This window comes from Hevea brasiliensis, chromosome 6 (genome assembly GCF_030052815.1).
Source record: "Hevea brasiliensis isolate MT/VB/25A 57/8 chromosome 6, ASM3005281v1, whole genome shotgun sequence".
Taxonomy (NCBI): Eukaryota; Viridiplantae; Streptophyta; class Magnoliopsida; order Malpighiales; family Euphorbiaceae; genus Hevea; species Hevea brasiliensis.
In genome coordinates, this window is record NC_079498.1 from 6200555 (window position 1) to 6216046 (window position 15492).

Below are 15492 nucleotides of genomic sequence, written 5' to 3' on the forward strand. Positions count from 1 at the left end.
GCATGTTAACTGGAATAATGGAGTACAGAGTACTCCCACAAATTAATGGCACTTTTCACTTTCCTAGCTACGTTTCGATCACTTTTAACAACAAAGATTGGAGTTGTGCGGCTTGGTTCGGTGGCTTGTTTTGTAAAGAAATGGCCCATTGCAATGTATAAACATATGGGGCCTATTTCCTTTATTGAGTACAATGCATATGGCTTAGCTAATGAAAATGAAAAATCAAGCTATATCACTTTTTAGAGTGCAATTCAATTATAAATTTTACATGATTAAATAGAAAGAAATTATTAAAATATTTTACTAAAAGAAAGAGAAAATTAAGGATAAGACTTTTATTACCAATAATTGAATGATATACTTGCTATAGGACTTTTGAACCAAAGCAGTCATGGAGGAGAATCAAGTAAAATTTTTCCCTGAGAGTTGCTACACCTTAGAAATCCTCCTCCTTCACCTTCCCTTTTTCATTATTTTTCTTTTTCTTTAATCCTTAAATAGCTAAGAGTGAGATTTTTTCATCTATGATAATTCCCTTTTTATCATTTAGTTATAAACACTTAGGGAGTATTTAATATAAGGTTAAAAAATTAAATGTTAATTTTACCTTTATAAGTTTTAATTTTTAAAGGGATAATTATTAAACTAGATTCTAATATTAATGTTTAAAGCCCTGAAAAGGTATAAATATTAATGAGCTAAAAAATTGACTTGATATTTTTTAGTATCCAAATATCATTAAGGAGGGGTTAAAAGTTATAAGAGTAACTTATTAACCTTATACTAAACACCCCCCTTAAAGGAAATTGTGAGTGTATATATATTAATCCATAATAAATGATAAGTAGATCTTATTTCCTTGTTTTCTTACATTCTTTTCCACCTCCTCCTCCTTCCTTTTTTTCCTTATTTTGTTTGGTCTTATATCAAGTATGGTTAGATCTACTATCTTCTTTATGTGAGTAGATCTTATTTTAGTAATAATCATACTAGCAGAAAAACTATAGTGGAGTGATTGATACTTGTAACATTCAAATTATTCTGATGATTTCTTTAAAAAAAAAAATATCATTATTTTAAGTATTGTTTAAACATCTAAAATATTACCAACAAAAGTTTGAGATGTTTGCTAAGAGCCAAGTTCTACTGAATGGAATGAGAGATTTATGGAAAGGAGGATAATCCATTGTGAAAATTAAAAAACAAAAACAAGCATTTGCTTTTCTCGCATAAAGATTTGGAAAAAGTTAGCTGAACATAGGTTTTCAATCAAAAGCTAATGCATGATCGATACAAAATATAAAGTTATACCATGTCAACAGAAGTTAAGAGAAAATTTAATCACTATAACAAGGAAGGACCTTGTCCAGTGAAGAAATCTAAGAGTTTGTCACTAGAACCATCTTCAACGCCAGTAGTTGTCTCAGAGGAGATTGGAGTAGAATTGGCTATGGAATTATCATCAACATAAGTAATTGATGAACCAAGAGAACACACAGTCTCATCTTTTTCTTGTAAAATGCCTGTTGGGTGCAAAGGGAAGAGAGGCAGCGTTTCTTGATTATTGCTAAAGCACTTGCCGTTGATACTTCCCTGTTTCCAATTAGTAAAAGTGCAGGCTTTTGCCTTGTCAATCTTTTCACTCCTTGGCCTCCTCTTGAAGCCACTGGGGAGTAGCACCTTCGGACACTGGGGATAAAACCCTGAATCGCTCTGTGGAAGGTAGTATGAGCCACAAATAACTGGAAAAGAAAATTCCCATGTAAAATGAAATTACAAATGCGTGGAATGAGAAAGTTTGGAAGAGAGAAAAAGAAGGAAATGAGAAGAGAAATTTATTTCAAGAGAAAACTATATTAAGCAATAATAAAAGATCTATAAGCTGAAGCAAGAATCTATCTGATAAGTGACAAAACCGATCTGTATTTTATATATAAATCTTTCTGGATAACAAAGACTTGGAGAACAGTTTCCTAACCTTTAATCTTATTCGCACACATATCGAGTCCATTTGCATGAAGAGACAGCTAAGAATGAAGCAATAGATAGAAATAAACTAATACCAACACAAACAACGAAAGCCAAAAGAAATTGAGAAACAAGAAGTCCATTTAACCCCTGAATAATTGTTTATATATTTAATTATTCAGAAATTCGGAGGATCACTTTAAGAAGTAAGAAACAAACCATTTGGGCAACGAGTTGCAAACACAGGCTGATAAGCCTTGTGAAGATAGTGATTGATATAAGCCATGCTCTCTTGTTTCTGCTTCTGCCTTTGTCTTGCCTTGTGATTTTGAAACCAGTAAAACACATTCTTGCCTTCGATACGACCATAATCTTTGAGTCTGCTCGTTATTTGCTGTATCTGCTCAGCAGATGGCGTCCTTATACCTTGCTTGTACAAGCTCTCGAGCATGCTTATCTGCTCCTTTGTTGGGTTCCATCTTGAGTTCACTTGAGCTCCACCAGAACCACCCATGCTCCTCTTTTCACTCTCCATAACTTTCTCAACAGAAAAGCCAAAAGAATTCTATATGGGTTCTCTTCTCTTGATCCAAAAGCAATTAGGGTTGTATAAAAGAAAGCCTCTGGAGAGAGAGATGGCTGCTCTAGGCCTTTGAAATACTTTTTGCATGGCTTTAACACTCTCTCTTTATAGGGTGAAAGGGAAAGATAAGGAGAGTCAAACAAAATATAGGGGGGGGGAGAGAGAGAGAGAGAAGGGTTTGACATGCGTATTGTTTTTGGTGCACAGCATCTCTGAAAACATGGTGGGCAGCGGCTAAGGGTGGCTTTGGGTTCATCTTATTGGTTAAAAAACGAGGAGAAAGCAGAAAGACAACAATACCCCTACTATTGTTTGTGTCTTTTATTTGATTTGGTCTATAATGGCAGTGGATTTGTTGCCTAATGGTTGCATCTCGGGAATGACAAATTCCAGAGTGGGAAGGATTGGTTACGCCATTGAAGGAAAGAAGGGGTGAAAAAGTAATTGAATACAAAACGACAGATAGTTGCGTTGGAAGGTCGTAGGTAAAGCCTAGGCTTTGGGAATTGAACTGAGGAGTTGATGGATTTGCGGATATAATTATATATGATGTAGTCGAAACGACTAGGTTTAGGTGTGACACCGTTTTTGGTTGTGTTTGTGTATGAGCTGGTGGGTTTTATAGCCTCCCTTCTGAGTAATTACACGGTGATCAGTCTACTTCAGTAAACCAGAATCCTAATTGAAATGATAATTTAATAAAATATTAATATAAATATTTAATTTAAAAAAAAATAATGATATCATATTTCTTAGACAGTATGTGAAAATCCTTCACATTCATATACTGTTATTCAATCCATTGCTACAAAAGAAAGTGAGAAGCGAAATAAGTTGTGAGTTCAAAAGTTAAAAATTTGAATCAGAGATAGTGCGAGTCACTAACTAAAAGAACAAATCAAAGAGGATGCTGTAATCATCGCAAACTCACGTTGAAATTTGTCAATTTATAACAAGCTATCTCGATGTTTTGAAAGTCAAGATGGTTGAGCAAAATGTTTTTTAGTAAATACAGAGTCGATTAGGGGTGATTATTCATCAGTTTTAATTAAAAAATTAGAACAAATTTATTTTATTTTATTTTTTATTAATCAATTTAATTTTGATTATCATTTAAAAAATTGATTTTTCAGTTCAATATGATTAATTTAGTTAAAATACCAAACTAATAACTGAACTGATTTATCCTCTCTTCAGTATATTATTGTTTAACCCTTTAGTATAAAAGCTGACTTCCCTTTTTTCACCTCATTTTTCCAATCCCTGAAACACAATCTACTCAACCCTAACCCTTCCCCTTCTTTATCATACTCTCATGCAGTGCCGCCGATGACCTACAAATCACTGCTCTCCATTCTTCTTCCCTTTCCTTTATATGTTTCTCCGTTCTTGCTCATCCACCACTAGGGGTGAGCACTATCCAGTTTGAACCAAAATAATTGATCGAACTGATTTAATTTGATAATTACGTTCACTTTATATGGTATTTCGATTCCCTTTTTTTTAATTTTTAAGATTTTTCAATTATTTCAGTTCAGTTTTCAAAGAGAAAAAAATCAAAAGGCCGATATAAGATAAATTGGAATATTTATTAAGTAGTTCGACCTTTGTTAGCTTAATGGTTAACTTGTTATCTTCTTACTTAAAAGTTGTGCCACATCCTAACCTTAGCCACTCATTCCTCTCAAGCTCTCTCTTGCACGTTTCTACTATTGCATTCCTCACACTGCAACCTCTTCTATCTCCATCTTTAACGTCCAATTTTTTTTTTAGTTCTAAGTCTCCTATTTCTCTATCATTAACTTTAAATTTTTGCATCTTTTATTTGTGTCATCTCCAAACAAAGCCAAGTAAAAGAAAATAAAAGCACAAGTAGTACCTTAGAATAGAGTCAAATTTGCTGATTCCAAATGAACTGCTGCATTTATATTTCTCGATGTAGCCTCCAATCGAGCAGCATCCCTTGTAATTTTTTTGTTTTTATTTTTTTCCTATTTTTTAATTTTATTGACTGTATAATGGTGAAACTTGGGATAAATTTGTGATGAATGAAATTTTATTTTTGTTTTTTTGTGCTGAGAATGGAATTGTTTTTTTTTTTATATATATTTTATATTTCTTCTGCTTTGCGTCTTCGTAAATTGGAAATTGTATGTGTTTCTACTTTAATTCAAAGTCATTTGACATTTTGCTTTGTTGTGGTAATGTGTTTCGTAAATTAGGGAAGTAATGGACATTGTTGGGAAGACCGAATTACTAAACTAAATTGAACTGAAATATTCAGTTCTTTTATTAATTTTGGTTCAATTTTATAATATTAATATTTCAGTTTTTAGTTCGGTTCAAAATTGAATCGATCGAATGTTCAGCCCTACCCACCATGACCTCCCTATCCTCTTCTTCCCTTCCCTTTGTCTATTTCTTCATTCTTGGTCACCAGTATCTCCTATCGTCATCATCCACTTATTGCTCACCCATGACCATCTAGTCCTTTCCTCTGCATGCATCTCCCATATCACCCTATGTGCGATTCACAAACCAAGAGGCTTCTAGTATTGGACTTCCTCTCATTGCATCCTTTACTCATACAACAAGGAACCTTCTTTTAGTCACATAGATGCATAGAACCAAAGATTGGGCAATAAGTGAAAGGGGTGCTGATGAAGAAAACACCGGCAGTTGTTTGTTTTGCGCTTACAGTTCTTTAGTTCTTCCATTTTTCAATTTTTTTTCTTTTGCATTTTTGTTAAAGTTGTTGAAACTTGCTTGATTAAAATAGTTGTGTGATTGATTTGTTGACAAATGATGTTCAAAATTTGTGTTATTTTTTTGAAATTTGCCGGGGTTGGGATTTAGGCAAACTAGGTAAGGGTTGGTTGGTTACAGCATCAAGGAAGGGCATTATTTTTGTTTGCTTAGGTGAGAATTCCAAAAAAAAATTCAAAATTTTTATATATTAAATACACCACAAAATATCAAAAATTCAGGACGTTACAACAAATATTTTTGAAAGTGTAATCTTTTATACAAAGACAAAGGATGTTCACGAACTTTAGTATGACCTTTTGATTGTGGTGTGGAACATAACATACTCGATATCATTTTATGCTACAACAAACTCAACTTCATCAACATATTTCAAGTTAGGAGCCAACACAAACTTAGCACACCTATATATTCTCAATCCCAACTCTTATCATAATACCTCAAGCATTGTTTCTTGACACATACTCACACTTTCAAAGCCTTTCTATCTTAGGATCATAAATATATAGTGCATTTTCCTCAACTCCCTAATATGTTGCTTCGCAAAGTCCATAGGGATATATATTAGAGTTAGAAATAGGAAATATAGCAAAAATTAGGTCTAAAATAAGCCCCCCAAAAAAAGCCAATATGAATGTAATACCCGTTATTTTTCCAATGTTGAAATATCTATCATTAACATAATATTCTGGTGAAAATTAAAACTTCTCTGACAAGGGAGTGGCAGTAAGATGCTAAAATATATTTATATATGTGTGTTTGCGGTATTTAAAATGCTTTTAAAAATGAAAATGTTTTAAAAGTTTTTATCCCTAAAAGCTTTTAAGTATTTGTTTTGGACAGAAGGAACTTCGGTAGCCGAAGGATAGACTTTCAGCAGTCGAAGTCCTTTTTATGGTTCAAATTCCTCGACTATCAAGGATATAAAAGGGACCAAGGCCCATGTTTCTACATAAAACACTTGGGTTTTCTCTTCTTCTCTCTCTCTCAACTGATGGAGCATGCAAAGAGCTCTTTGAAGAGATTTTCTTGGGTTTTTCAAGATATGGAGGTGGATTCTTCCACTTAAAAGTTTCTGAGAGTAGATTTAAGCTTCAGGGTTTTGATTCTCTCACCTCCAAGCTCTAAGAAAAGAGGTAACATTTTCTTCTTGATCTAATAGATAGATTTAACAAAGTTAATAAGAGATTAGATTTCTATAACTTCAATTTCATATAAAGTTGTTTGTAAGATAAGTTTTAGAAAATTTATGCATGTTAGGATTAGGGTTTTGTGATTTATATTGAAATTGCATGTTTTGATGTTAGGTTAGTTATGTTTAAGTGTTAAGGGCCTTAAATGGCCAATTTCCTCGATGGATTTGAAGAAATCCATAAATATGTTATGTTGGGTTTGGGGAAAAGCTAGGATTTGAGATTTTAGTTAATGTATATAGGTATTAAGCATGATTTCAAGTTTTTTTAGGCCCTAGAGATGGGTATATGTGTTTGATTTATGTTTTGAAACTTTGAAATGAGTTTATAGTTTTTTTGAATCTACAAGTTTTCAGCTTAGGAATTTTAGAAATTCCTAGGTTCGGCTGCAGAAAGCTATAGTTTTGGCAACCGAAGCATGCAGTTTCTAGGGAAAATTTAGAAATCTTCCAGGTTTGACAGCTGAAATCCGAGACTTCAACAGCCAATAGGCACCCAGTGTTTCAAGGTTTAGCAGCCAAAGCCCAAGACTCCAGCAGCCAAATTTGGTCTACCCACTTTATTTCTTATTCAATTTCAAAGTTCTAAAACCTAATTTTATGATTCTCAAGGGCCTAGAATGAGATGTTTAACATGTGTATAGAGTTTTAGAACCTTGTATAACTCTCTAAGGTCTGATTTTATAGAATCAGACTTGAGAGACTCGAGAAGTTAAAGATCCGAGGATAGCTACCGTTCGAGTTAGATGGTTGATAGGCTACAAAAGGTGAGTAACTCTAACCTTAATAAATGTAAACTATTAAATTTAATTTATGATCATCCTCATACATCATGTTATATTTATTTAGGATGTATACATCTAGAATATGAAGATGTTGCATAATTGCATAATTATTGTTGGTGCATTGATGGATGATAGATGACCCACTAACTCCCCCCATATTTATAACTCTATTGTGTTATGTATGTTATGGATCCATAAAAAATCTTGTGGGGAGATCTTTATGATGCCCGGTCAAGGGAGATCTCTATGATGCCCCAAGTGCATGACATATGTCATGTTTTAAGCGAAAGTTTTAAGAAGCCTCTGTATGATTCTGGCACATTGAATTCAGGAAGTTACTATTGACAAGTCTATCATACGTGAAATATTTATGATGTGAAAACCTATTTGGATGATTCATTGCATATATATAAAATGAATGATATAATTAATGTTGGTTAGTTTACTCACTAAGCTTGTTTAAGTTTGCCCCTTTTCCCCTAACCCTCAAAAGCAGGTATGTAGGATTAGAAGAGTTCTTTAAAGAGAAGTCATCAGAGATAGTTTTAGCACTTTTCTTTATTATGGTGTATGGGTAGACAGACATGTAACATGTGAATGGATAGTACTGTGCTGGTAATTATAAAAAATTAGAGTTATGAAATATTTTAAGTATGTTTGATGATGTTTATGTTTATGTTAACTCTTTTGGGAGTGTATAAGTTAAACAATTACGCTTTAGTGCTTATGTATGTTAAGATTCAATTTATGAACTTGCTCAATTTATGAACCACTTTTATGTTAAAGATGTTTATTTATGGATAAAAAGACTAAAGTATAATGATTTGTTATATGTTTAAGTGCTGATAGTACAGATGTTAAAGGTATGTTCATAGGCTTTAGGCTTGCTACGAGTTTTGATAGCCTTAAACTGACCCAATCCCTAGCACCGGTAATGACCCTTAGCTTGGGTCATTATAATAAAGTCTAAACTAATAAATTAAATCAAATCAATTTGGTTTAATTCGATTTTATCGTAATTTAGCTAATCTATTATTAATCTCAGTTTATTTGATCTTTCAATTTTTTATATCAAACTGAATCAAATCAAATTGATCAATGTTCACCCCTAATTGTTTGAATGTCATGGGGTTGGCGAAGGTGAATAAAAACTGTCAAAATTTAAGAAAATCCATGATAGGCTATTACGAGTTACAGGTCGACCTTACTAGTTTTCTCTCTATAGGCCAAGGTGGCCTAACTATATAGTAAGGGACCTTAGCCTTAGGAGCATGTGGGCTTCTCATGTTCTTTTTCCATGTATATAAGAAAGGAAGACCTTTTGCTTTCTCTAATTTTTATATACTTTTCTTCTTTAATTCAAGATCAACCTATATTGTTTTTTCTTCTCCTTTCTTATTTCTCATTGATTTCTTAAAAGATTTGGCTGTTGTAAGTAATATCTATTTACAAAAGATTTCCTTTACATTAATCTCTTTTTCTTTTTGTTTTTTCTATTAGTAGTATGCCCTAGAGTATATTATTTAGTATGTATCTTGTACATATTTTATTAATAAAAGACAATTTCACTTTTCTGTTTACATAATATATTTATGTGTAATAGAAAAGGTCCATTGATGTTTTGTTAGAAATTCTATTCTTAAGTTGTTAAGAATATGAGTGACAGTATTTCTAGTACAAAGTATCATAAATTGGTTCACAATCGAAGATACTTCACACAGGACATGACTTATCCAGAAAGATTGTAATCATGTTTGTTCCTAAGGTATTTATATGAGATATAAATAAGATGGAGTGGTGAGCCTCATGCCACATAACAAACATGATAGGCACTTATACATGATAAGTAGGGCGAACTAGTGATGCATATGACAAGCACATGGAGTTTATTCTTATCAATGTATTGTCATATATCATATTAGTGCATATAATCTTTAAACCTGAGATAACACAATTATCTTGTATATAGGTGGTTTGAGTTTGATATTGCTTTCATACTTGTACTGTGTATGGGTATATGGGTATGTGTTGGCTCCTACTCGTTATATATGGAGATAGGTGTTGATCAAGATGGAATCTATTACCCTAAGTAGATAGGGATAAAATCCTATGTTCATTTAATTGTTCTTGATGTTTCAAGTTCCTGGCCAGAACAGACAGATTTAGTCAGAAAATAGTTTCTGACAAGAAAATCTAATTAATCAAGAACTGAAATTAAAATAGAACACAATATTCATAGCAAATGGGGTTTGACATAAACTATGACTCCAGCTCGAATTGGGATTTTGTAATAGAGAGATTCTAGTGCATGGTAACATATGATTAAAGGTTCATTTAAGGTATTCCTTGTTACTGATTGGTTGGCTATGGCACGCTATGCTAGGTGTTAACCATGGTCTATGAGATGCCTAAAATGATTTAGAGAAATCATTTATAGTTAAAAAGAGTTCTGATGATATTAAGAGTTAATATCATATCTCATTACCAATTAGTGATGAGCCTAGTAAGTCACACACATACACAAGATAATCACCAAGTAAAATGTGACTTAATTGATTAATCAAAGAGCTTAATTGATTAATTAAATAGGTTTAGTTTGCAATAAAATTGCAGAGTTTCTAGCATGACTTGAAACTAAATCTAGGTTATTAGATGTATAGTATAAGTTAAATTTATATTTAAAGTGTTTAAATATAAATTTAATTGTGAGAAATTAATTAATAAAGATTAATTAATTAATTTATATTTGATATAAATTGATTTGAAGAGGAGAAATAATGATTTTGGGTTGAGAACTCAAAGTTACAACATAAGGGTAATTTGGTCATTTCACATGGTGACATGTGGTACCATGAGATGGTGACACATGGCATCATATAAGCTTGCCATTTGTCTTCTTATCATGTAAGATGATCAAAGTCAAGATTATGTCTAGCTTTGACACTTGGTTTAATGTGATTGAGTCAATTAAAAATAAGATGCAATGTGGTGGTGACATGTGGCATAGGGTTTAAGTGACTTAATGACCTAATTGTAAAAGGGAAAAGAAAGAAGAACAAAAGATAACATAACAATCTTCCTCAAAGGTGGCGGCACCTATTCTTCTTCCTCTCCTCTTCATCTTGTCTCATCAATTCAAAGAGAATTGCCCAAATTTCTTTGAATTAAAATTCCTAAAAATTGTTTCTAGTGTCCTATACACACATACAACCTCTCTAAAGGTAAGAACTCAATTTATAATTGGTTGGCAAAGGCTTGAGAAGCAAATTGGGGGCTGCCCATTGGTGATCTTGGTGTGGACAAGCTAGAGGGTAAACACTTGGGGTCCTAGGTGCTTCTTAAAGATGCCAATCGTATCCATAGTGCATCAAAGAGGTTAGTGTTCTAACTCCTCTTTTAAACTAGGGTTTAAATGAATTAATTTGTTAATTCACAATCTTGAATGACAAACATAGATCCTAATACATATTAAAAGTTTTTTAATATGCAATTGGGCATTGAAATTAATTAGGTACATAAGAGATATGGTATGATGCATGTAACCCTAGAAGAAAAATTTTTTAAATTCACTGTTCTAATGAACAATTTTCATGCTTTCGCTCCTTCATTTTCTTGTTTTCTTCTTCTTGTTTATAAATTGTATTAAATAGTGGTTGTCAATGGAAGAAGTAAATAAAAGAAGCAAGTTTAGGAGGATGTGTGCTGTGGAAGCAACTCTGGCTGCAGATAAGTCTTTAGTGATGCTACTATTGAATTTTGTGATGAACTGGTAAAAAGAAAGATGGACCTGGTTTATGGTGGAGGTATATTAGTATAATGGGTTTGATATCTCAAAATTTGTACGATGTAGGCAGCCATGTTCTTAGGGTCATTCCTAGAGCACTCATGCCTCTTGAGATATTTGGTCAAATTGTTGGAGAAGTAAGAACTATTCTAGATATGTAACGGCCTCACTTTAGGTGGTCCGTACATTCTGCTGTTCCGATTACTAACGTTTGTTCGGGCAGCCAGGATGTCTAGAACTACACTTGAACTAGAGTGAGGAGTTATAAGATGGTTAAATAAAGATCAAGAAAAATTAAAGAAAAATAAAAGAAGTGAAGTGCAACTCAGTTAAATAAGCTGAGATCCCAATGATGGGTGACCCTAACGGGAAGTGACTGTGAATACAGTTGCCAATCTCATACTCGTGGGGAAACCTGTGAGATAATTATTTAGGACTAAATTGAAGAATAAATGAAAAATTTATAACAATCAACAAGTCAAGAAAATGCAAAGAAATAAGTTCAAATAAGCAAATGAAAAACTAAGGAAAAATTTAAAAGAATGACTTATCGGGTATTAAAGAAAAATGCGAATCAAAAACTCGATAAGAGTAAAATTTGGTCAATGAAATTTGGAAGTCCCACATTGATCAAGAATAAAATTTATTAAGTCATAAAGCTAAATTAGTTTAATTAATGGAGATTATAAAAATTAAATATGATTATCTAATTAGTCAAATGAAATGATTACAAAGTTTAACTAAATTACAAGTTTGCCATCACCCATAATTTACAACTTTGCCATTATATATTTAAATAATGTAAATATCATTAAAAGGAAAGAAAAATCAGAAAACTCATTTTCATTTCTAGTAAACCAGCCGACCAAACATCTCTCTCTCATCTCTCTCTTTCATTTCTCCATTAGAGCTTAAGATAAGCTTTAACAACCCTAAATTTCCTTACAAACCCTAATTAAAATTGAGAGAAAAATTGACCTTGAGCATCAATTTGAAGAATCCAAGTAAGAAAAGAAAGGAATTTGGAGTATTTGGGTAGCAAGGAATTCAGCTGAAAGGGGAACCAAGAAGGGATTCAAGCTTTGGTTGATTGGAATGGTGAATTGAGGTTGATTGAACCTAGGAAAGAAGGTTAGTGCTATTAAATCTTTTGGATTCTGAGGTTTTAGCAAATTGAGTTAGGGTTTCTGAATTTGGGGATTTGAATTCTTATGATTTAATTGATGTATTTAAGCCTAAATTAAGACTATTTAGCATGTGTTTGTTTATATACGTTGATGAGATAACAAAACAATTGAAGGTATTTAAGGTTGTGCAATGAGACTAATTTTGGACAGCTTGTGTCTAGAGTGTTCAATTCACCATAACTTGAGTTTCACAACTCCAATTATTATGAAATTAGTGCCAAATTAAAGATGAAATCCATAACTACAACTTTGATGATTTGACCCGAACCAAATTTCCAGTGAAACATAACCAAATTGCTAGGGCAATTTGAAATTTCTGCATCTGGAATTGCCTGAGATTCTAGTAGAATGTACTGTGATACCCATATACTAAAATTAGCATAACTTACAATATATAAGTCCAATTGAGATGATCTAAATTATTCTGGAAACCTAAGACATAGGGCTACAACTTTGATTTAAAGACTTTCTACAAATTCTGAGTGTAAAATACTCAAATGTGGAATGCGAAAATTGACCTGAATACTGGAAATCTGGAAATCACAGGATGCTGTACCTGTGAACCAGGATTGGTAATGTAACTATAACTTATTGTGTATAACTCCAAATGAAGTGAAATTTACCTTGTTGGAAAGCTGAGACATAGGGGAACAAATGTCAAGCAGAAATCTTGACCTGAAAATGATGGGAGAATAACTAAAAACTGACTGGAATCCGGAATGGTAATTTTAGAATCCTGAAAATGACCGAATGAATAGCACACATTACAATGAGCATAGCTCACTCTACAAAACTTCAAATTTAGTAATTTTTGAACCTGTATAACCATGAGAACAGGCGAACAACTTATATGAAGAATACTAAGCCAAATTATGGCTGCAACAAGGCCAAATAGCTTGACAAAATTGAGTTTCAGAATCTGCCTTATTCTCGAACAATATTGCCCATAACTAGAGCTAGAAAACTTCAAATTAGATGATTCAAAAAGGAAATTAAACTTAAGACAATAAGGAACAACTTTCATGAAGAAAGTGTGGTCAAATTACTACTGTAACTTGACCTAAAATGAGAGTGAAATCAAGACTGAAATTCTGAAAATTATGAAACATTACATAAATGACTTGGAATATAATTGGTATTCAATACCATTAGCTTCATGAGCTTGAATATAAGATGAATATATATTTGGGACCCATGTTCTCAACATAAGTGAAACCAAAAATGCTATAAAGCATGAATATGAAATGTGATGATAATATATAACCTGTGGATACTTATTAATATAAATTGCCCATGTATGCCTACATGTGTTTTTATGGGTTGGATAGATTGGCATGCCAAGAAGGGTTGTGTTTTGCAGTACTGCCTATGGCTCTCATGTCATTCTGTTATCATGGCTCTCATGCCATTCTGTTATCATGGCTTCCAGCCATTTTGTTACATAATGATATGCATGGCTTTATGCCCGATTGTTACTATGGCCTTCTAGCCATTCTGTTGTATACCCGATTGACATTATGTGTCCCATGGCATGACGGCCCATGGCACAAGTGTGTCCAGTGCTAGTTTACCTACTTATCTAGTCCAGTCAATCAGTTATAGGTTACTTGGGCAGTGAAAAGTATTAATGAGATTAAATGCAAGTTGAAATCAAGTAAGGAAATTTAATATTAAAATAAAGAACAAGAAAGATTCCAATAAATTAAATGCTCTCAAAGATCAATAAAATAAAAACAAAAATATATGATGTTTAAAATCATTATGGGATTGATCAATAAGATGCTAGAAAGAGTTAATACCATAAATTTTAATTAGCCTTCAACTAATCCATAATTTATTAATTATTTATTTTTCCTCATAAGCACTACAACCATGAAAATTTTACTTTTATTTATATATTATATTTTCATTGTGTTATTGCACCACTAAGCAAAAATGGTTAGCGCGTTGAATTTATCCATGCGTAGGTACTGAAGATATAACCCAGTGGACCTCAGACTGGGATTTTTGGGAGTTCGGATCTGCAGATAGTGTCCAGTGTCACCTCCTCATTGCAGTGCATTTTGGTAGGGGTCGCATGTATCATAATAGTGTAGCTTGTTTTTGTTCATTGTAATTAACTCTGAAGTTGTAATGTGAATTATAAGTTTGTATAATTAATTTATATATATATTGTAAATTAATAAATTTGTAAAATTTCATGTATAATATAAGTTGAAATTTGATATGGAAATGGACATGGATGAGAATGGATGATATTACTTGATATTATGGAACGATAAAAAGTGATATTGAGATTATTTTAAATAGGTGAATTGTGTAATACGCCATATGATCATGAAAATAGAGGAAACTCCGCCAGTTTCTCCACATGAAAATAAATTGAATAATTAATTAAAATGACAAATAAATTAATATGGAATTAAGTTGTAACACCCCTAATTTTTAAATTTATTATTTTTGGGTAAATATTGATATTTTATTTTATTTGAATTTTAAGAAATTATTTGAAATTTTTCGGATTTTAGAAATCGGGTTCGATTTTCCGAAAATATAAACTTTGATGATTTTTAAAAATTAATTTAAAGATCACGTGGCAAAACTAAAAATATATTTGGAGTCTACGCATTTTTCTGAGTTTTCTGAAATTTTTTCAGAATTTTTGGACCTCGTTTTCTGTCTCAAGGAAGAGTAAAAATTTAAAATTTTATATTCTGGATCGAACCGACCGAATCAAACTTGATCGGATCAGACCAATCGAATCGAAACGGCTTCTTCCTTTTTCTTCATCCCCGTGCACGTCCCGACCCCTCTCTCTTTCTCTCCCATTTTCTCTCTCCTCCCTCCTCCCCTTGCCGCGTCGCCGCCTCCCCAGCCACCCGGCCGCCTGACCACCTCCTCGCCGCACTGGAACGGCAAAAGGCGCACGAAGCAACGCGATGCGCAAGCGCGCCACTTCATCTTCTCGGTCGATCCGGCTACCAATCGAACCGGGTCTTGTGTCTAAATCTATCTACTCATCGAGAGCTTTCCATAGACACAAGAACACCGAAATCCATCGAGCAGTTTGTCCAATTTTTGCCCGGGAAGTTTTATCCCATTTTGACTTTTGGGCTAGATTTCTCGCAAACCATGAACCCCACGAGAAAACCGAGAGTACCAGAGTGCTCCACTCGTCGAGAGCTTCGCGGCGATACAAATTTCAAATTTTTTCGACACTATTT

At 33.0% G+C, this 15492-nt stretch overlaps 1 protein-coding gene and 1 pseudogene across 1 annotated transcript; one reads left to right on the forward strand and one right to left on the reverse strand.

The window, feature by feature from the left end:
* Nucleotides 1-1189: 1189 nt before the first annotated feature.
* LOC110632678 (WUSCHEL-related homeobox 2) lies at nucleotides 1190-2718 on the reverse strand. Its single transcript, XM_021780987.2, has 2 exons — nucleotides 2191-2718; nucleotides 1190-1745 (listed from the first exon to the last, which is right to left on the reverse strand). The coding sequence occupies exons 1-2, from the start codon at nucleotides 2504-2506 to the stop codon at nucleotides 1348-1350; spliced, it is 714 nt and encodes a 237-aa protein (XP_021636679.2). The 5' UTR covers nucleotides 2507-2718; the 3' UTR covers nucleotides 1190-1347.
* Nucleotides 2719-10956: 8238 nt separating this feature from the next.
* The window catches only part of LOC131180954 (cytokinin riboside 5'-monophosphate phosphoribohydrolase LOG8-like), a 36155-nt pseudogene continuing 31619 nt past the window's right edge, over nucleotides 10957-15492 (forward strand).

Excerpts from the sequence above, each read along its gene's own strand:
- LOC110632678 (XM_021780987.2), bottom strand. The coding sequence starts at position 2,506 with ATGGAGAGTGAAAAGAGGAGCATGGGTGGTTCTGGTGGAGCTCAAGTG. Across the intron at positions 1,746-2,190 it reads TGCAACTCGTTGCCCAAATG|TTATTTGTGGCTCATACTAC; the intron begins GTTTGTTTCTTA and ends TTTCTTTTCCAG.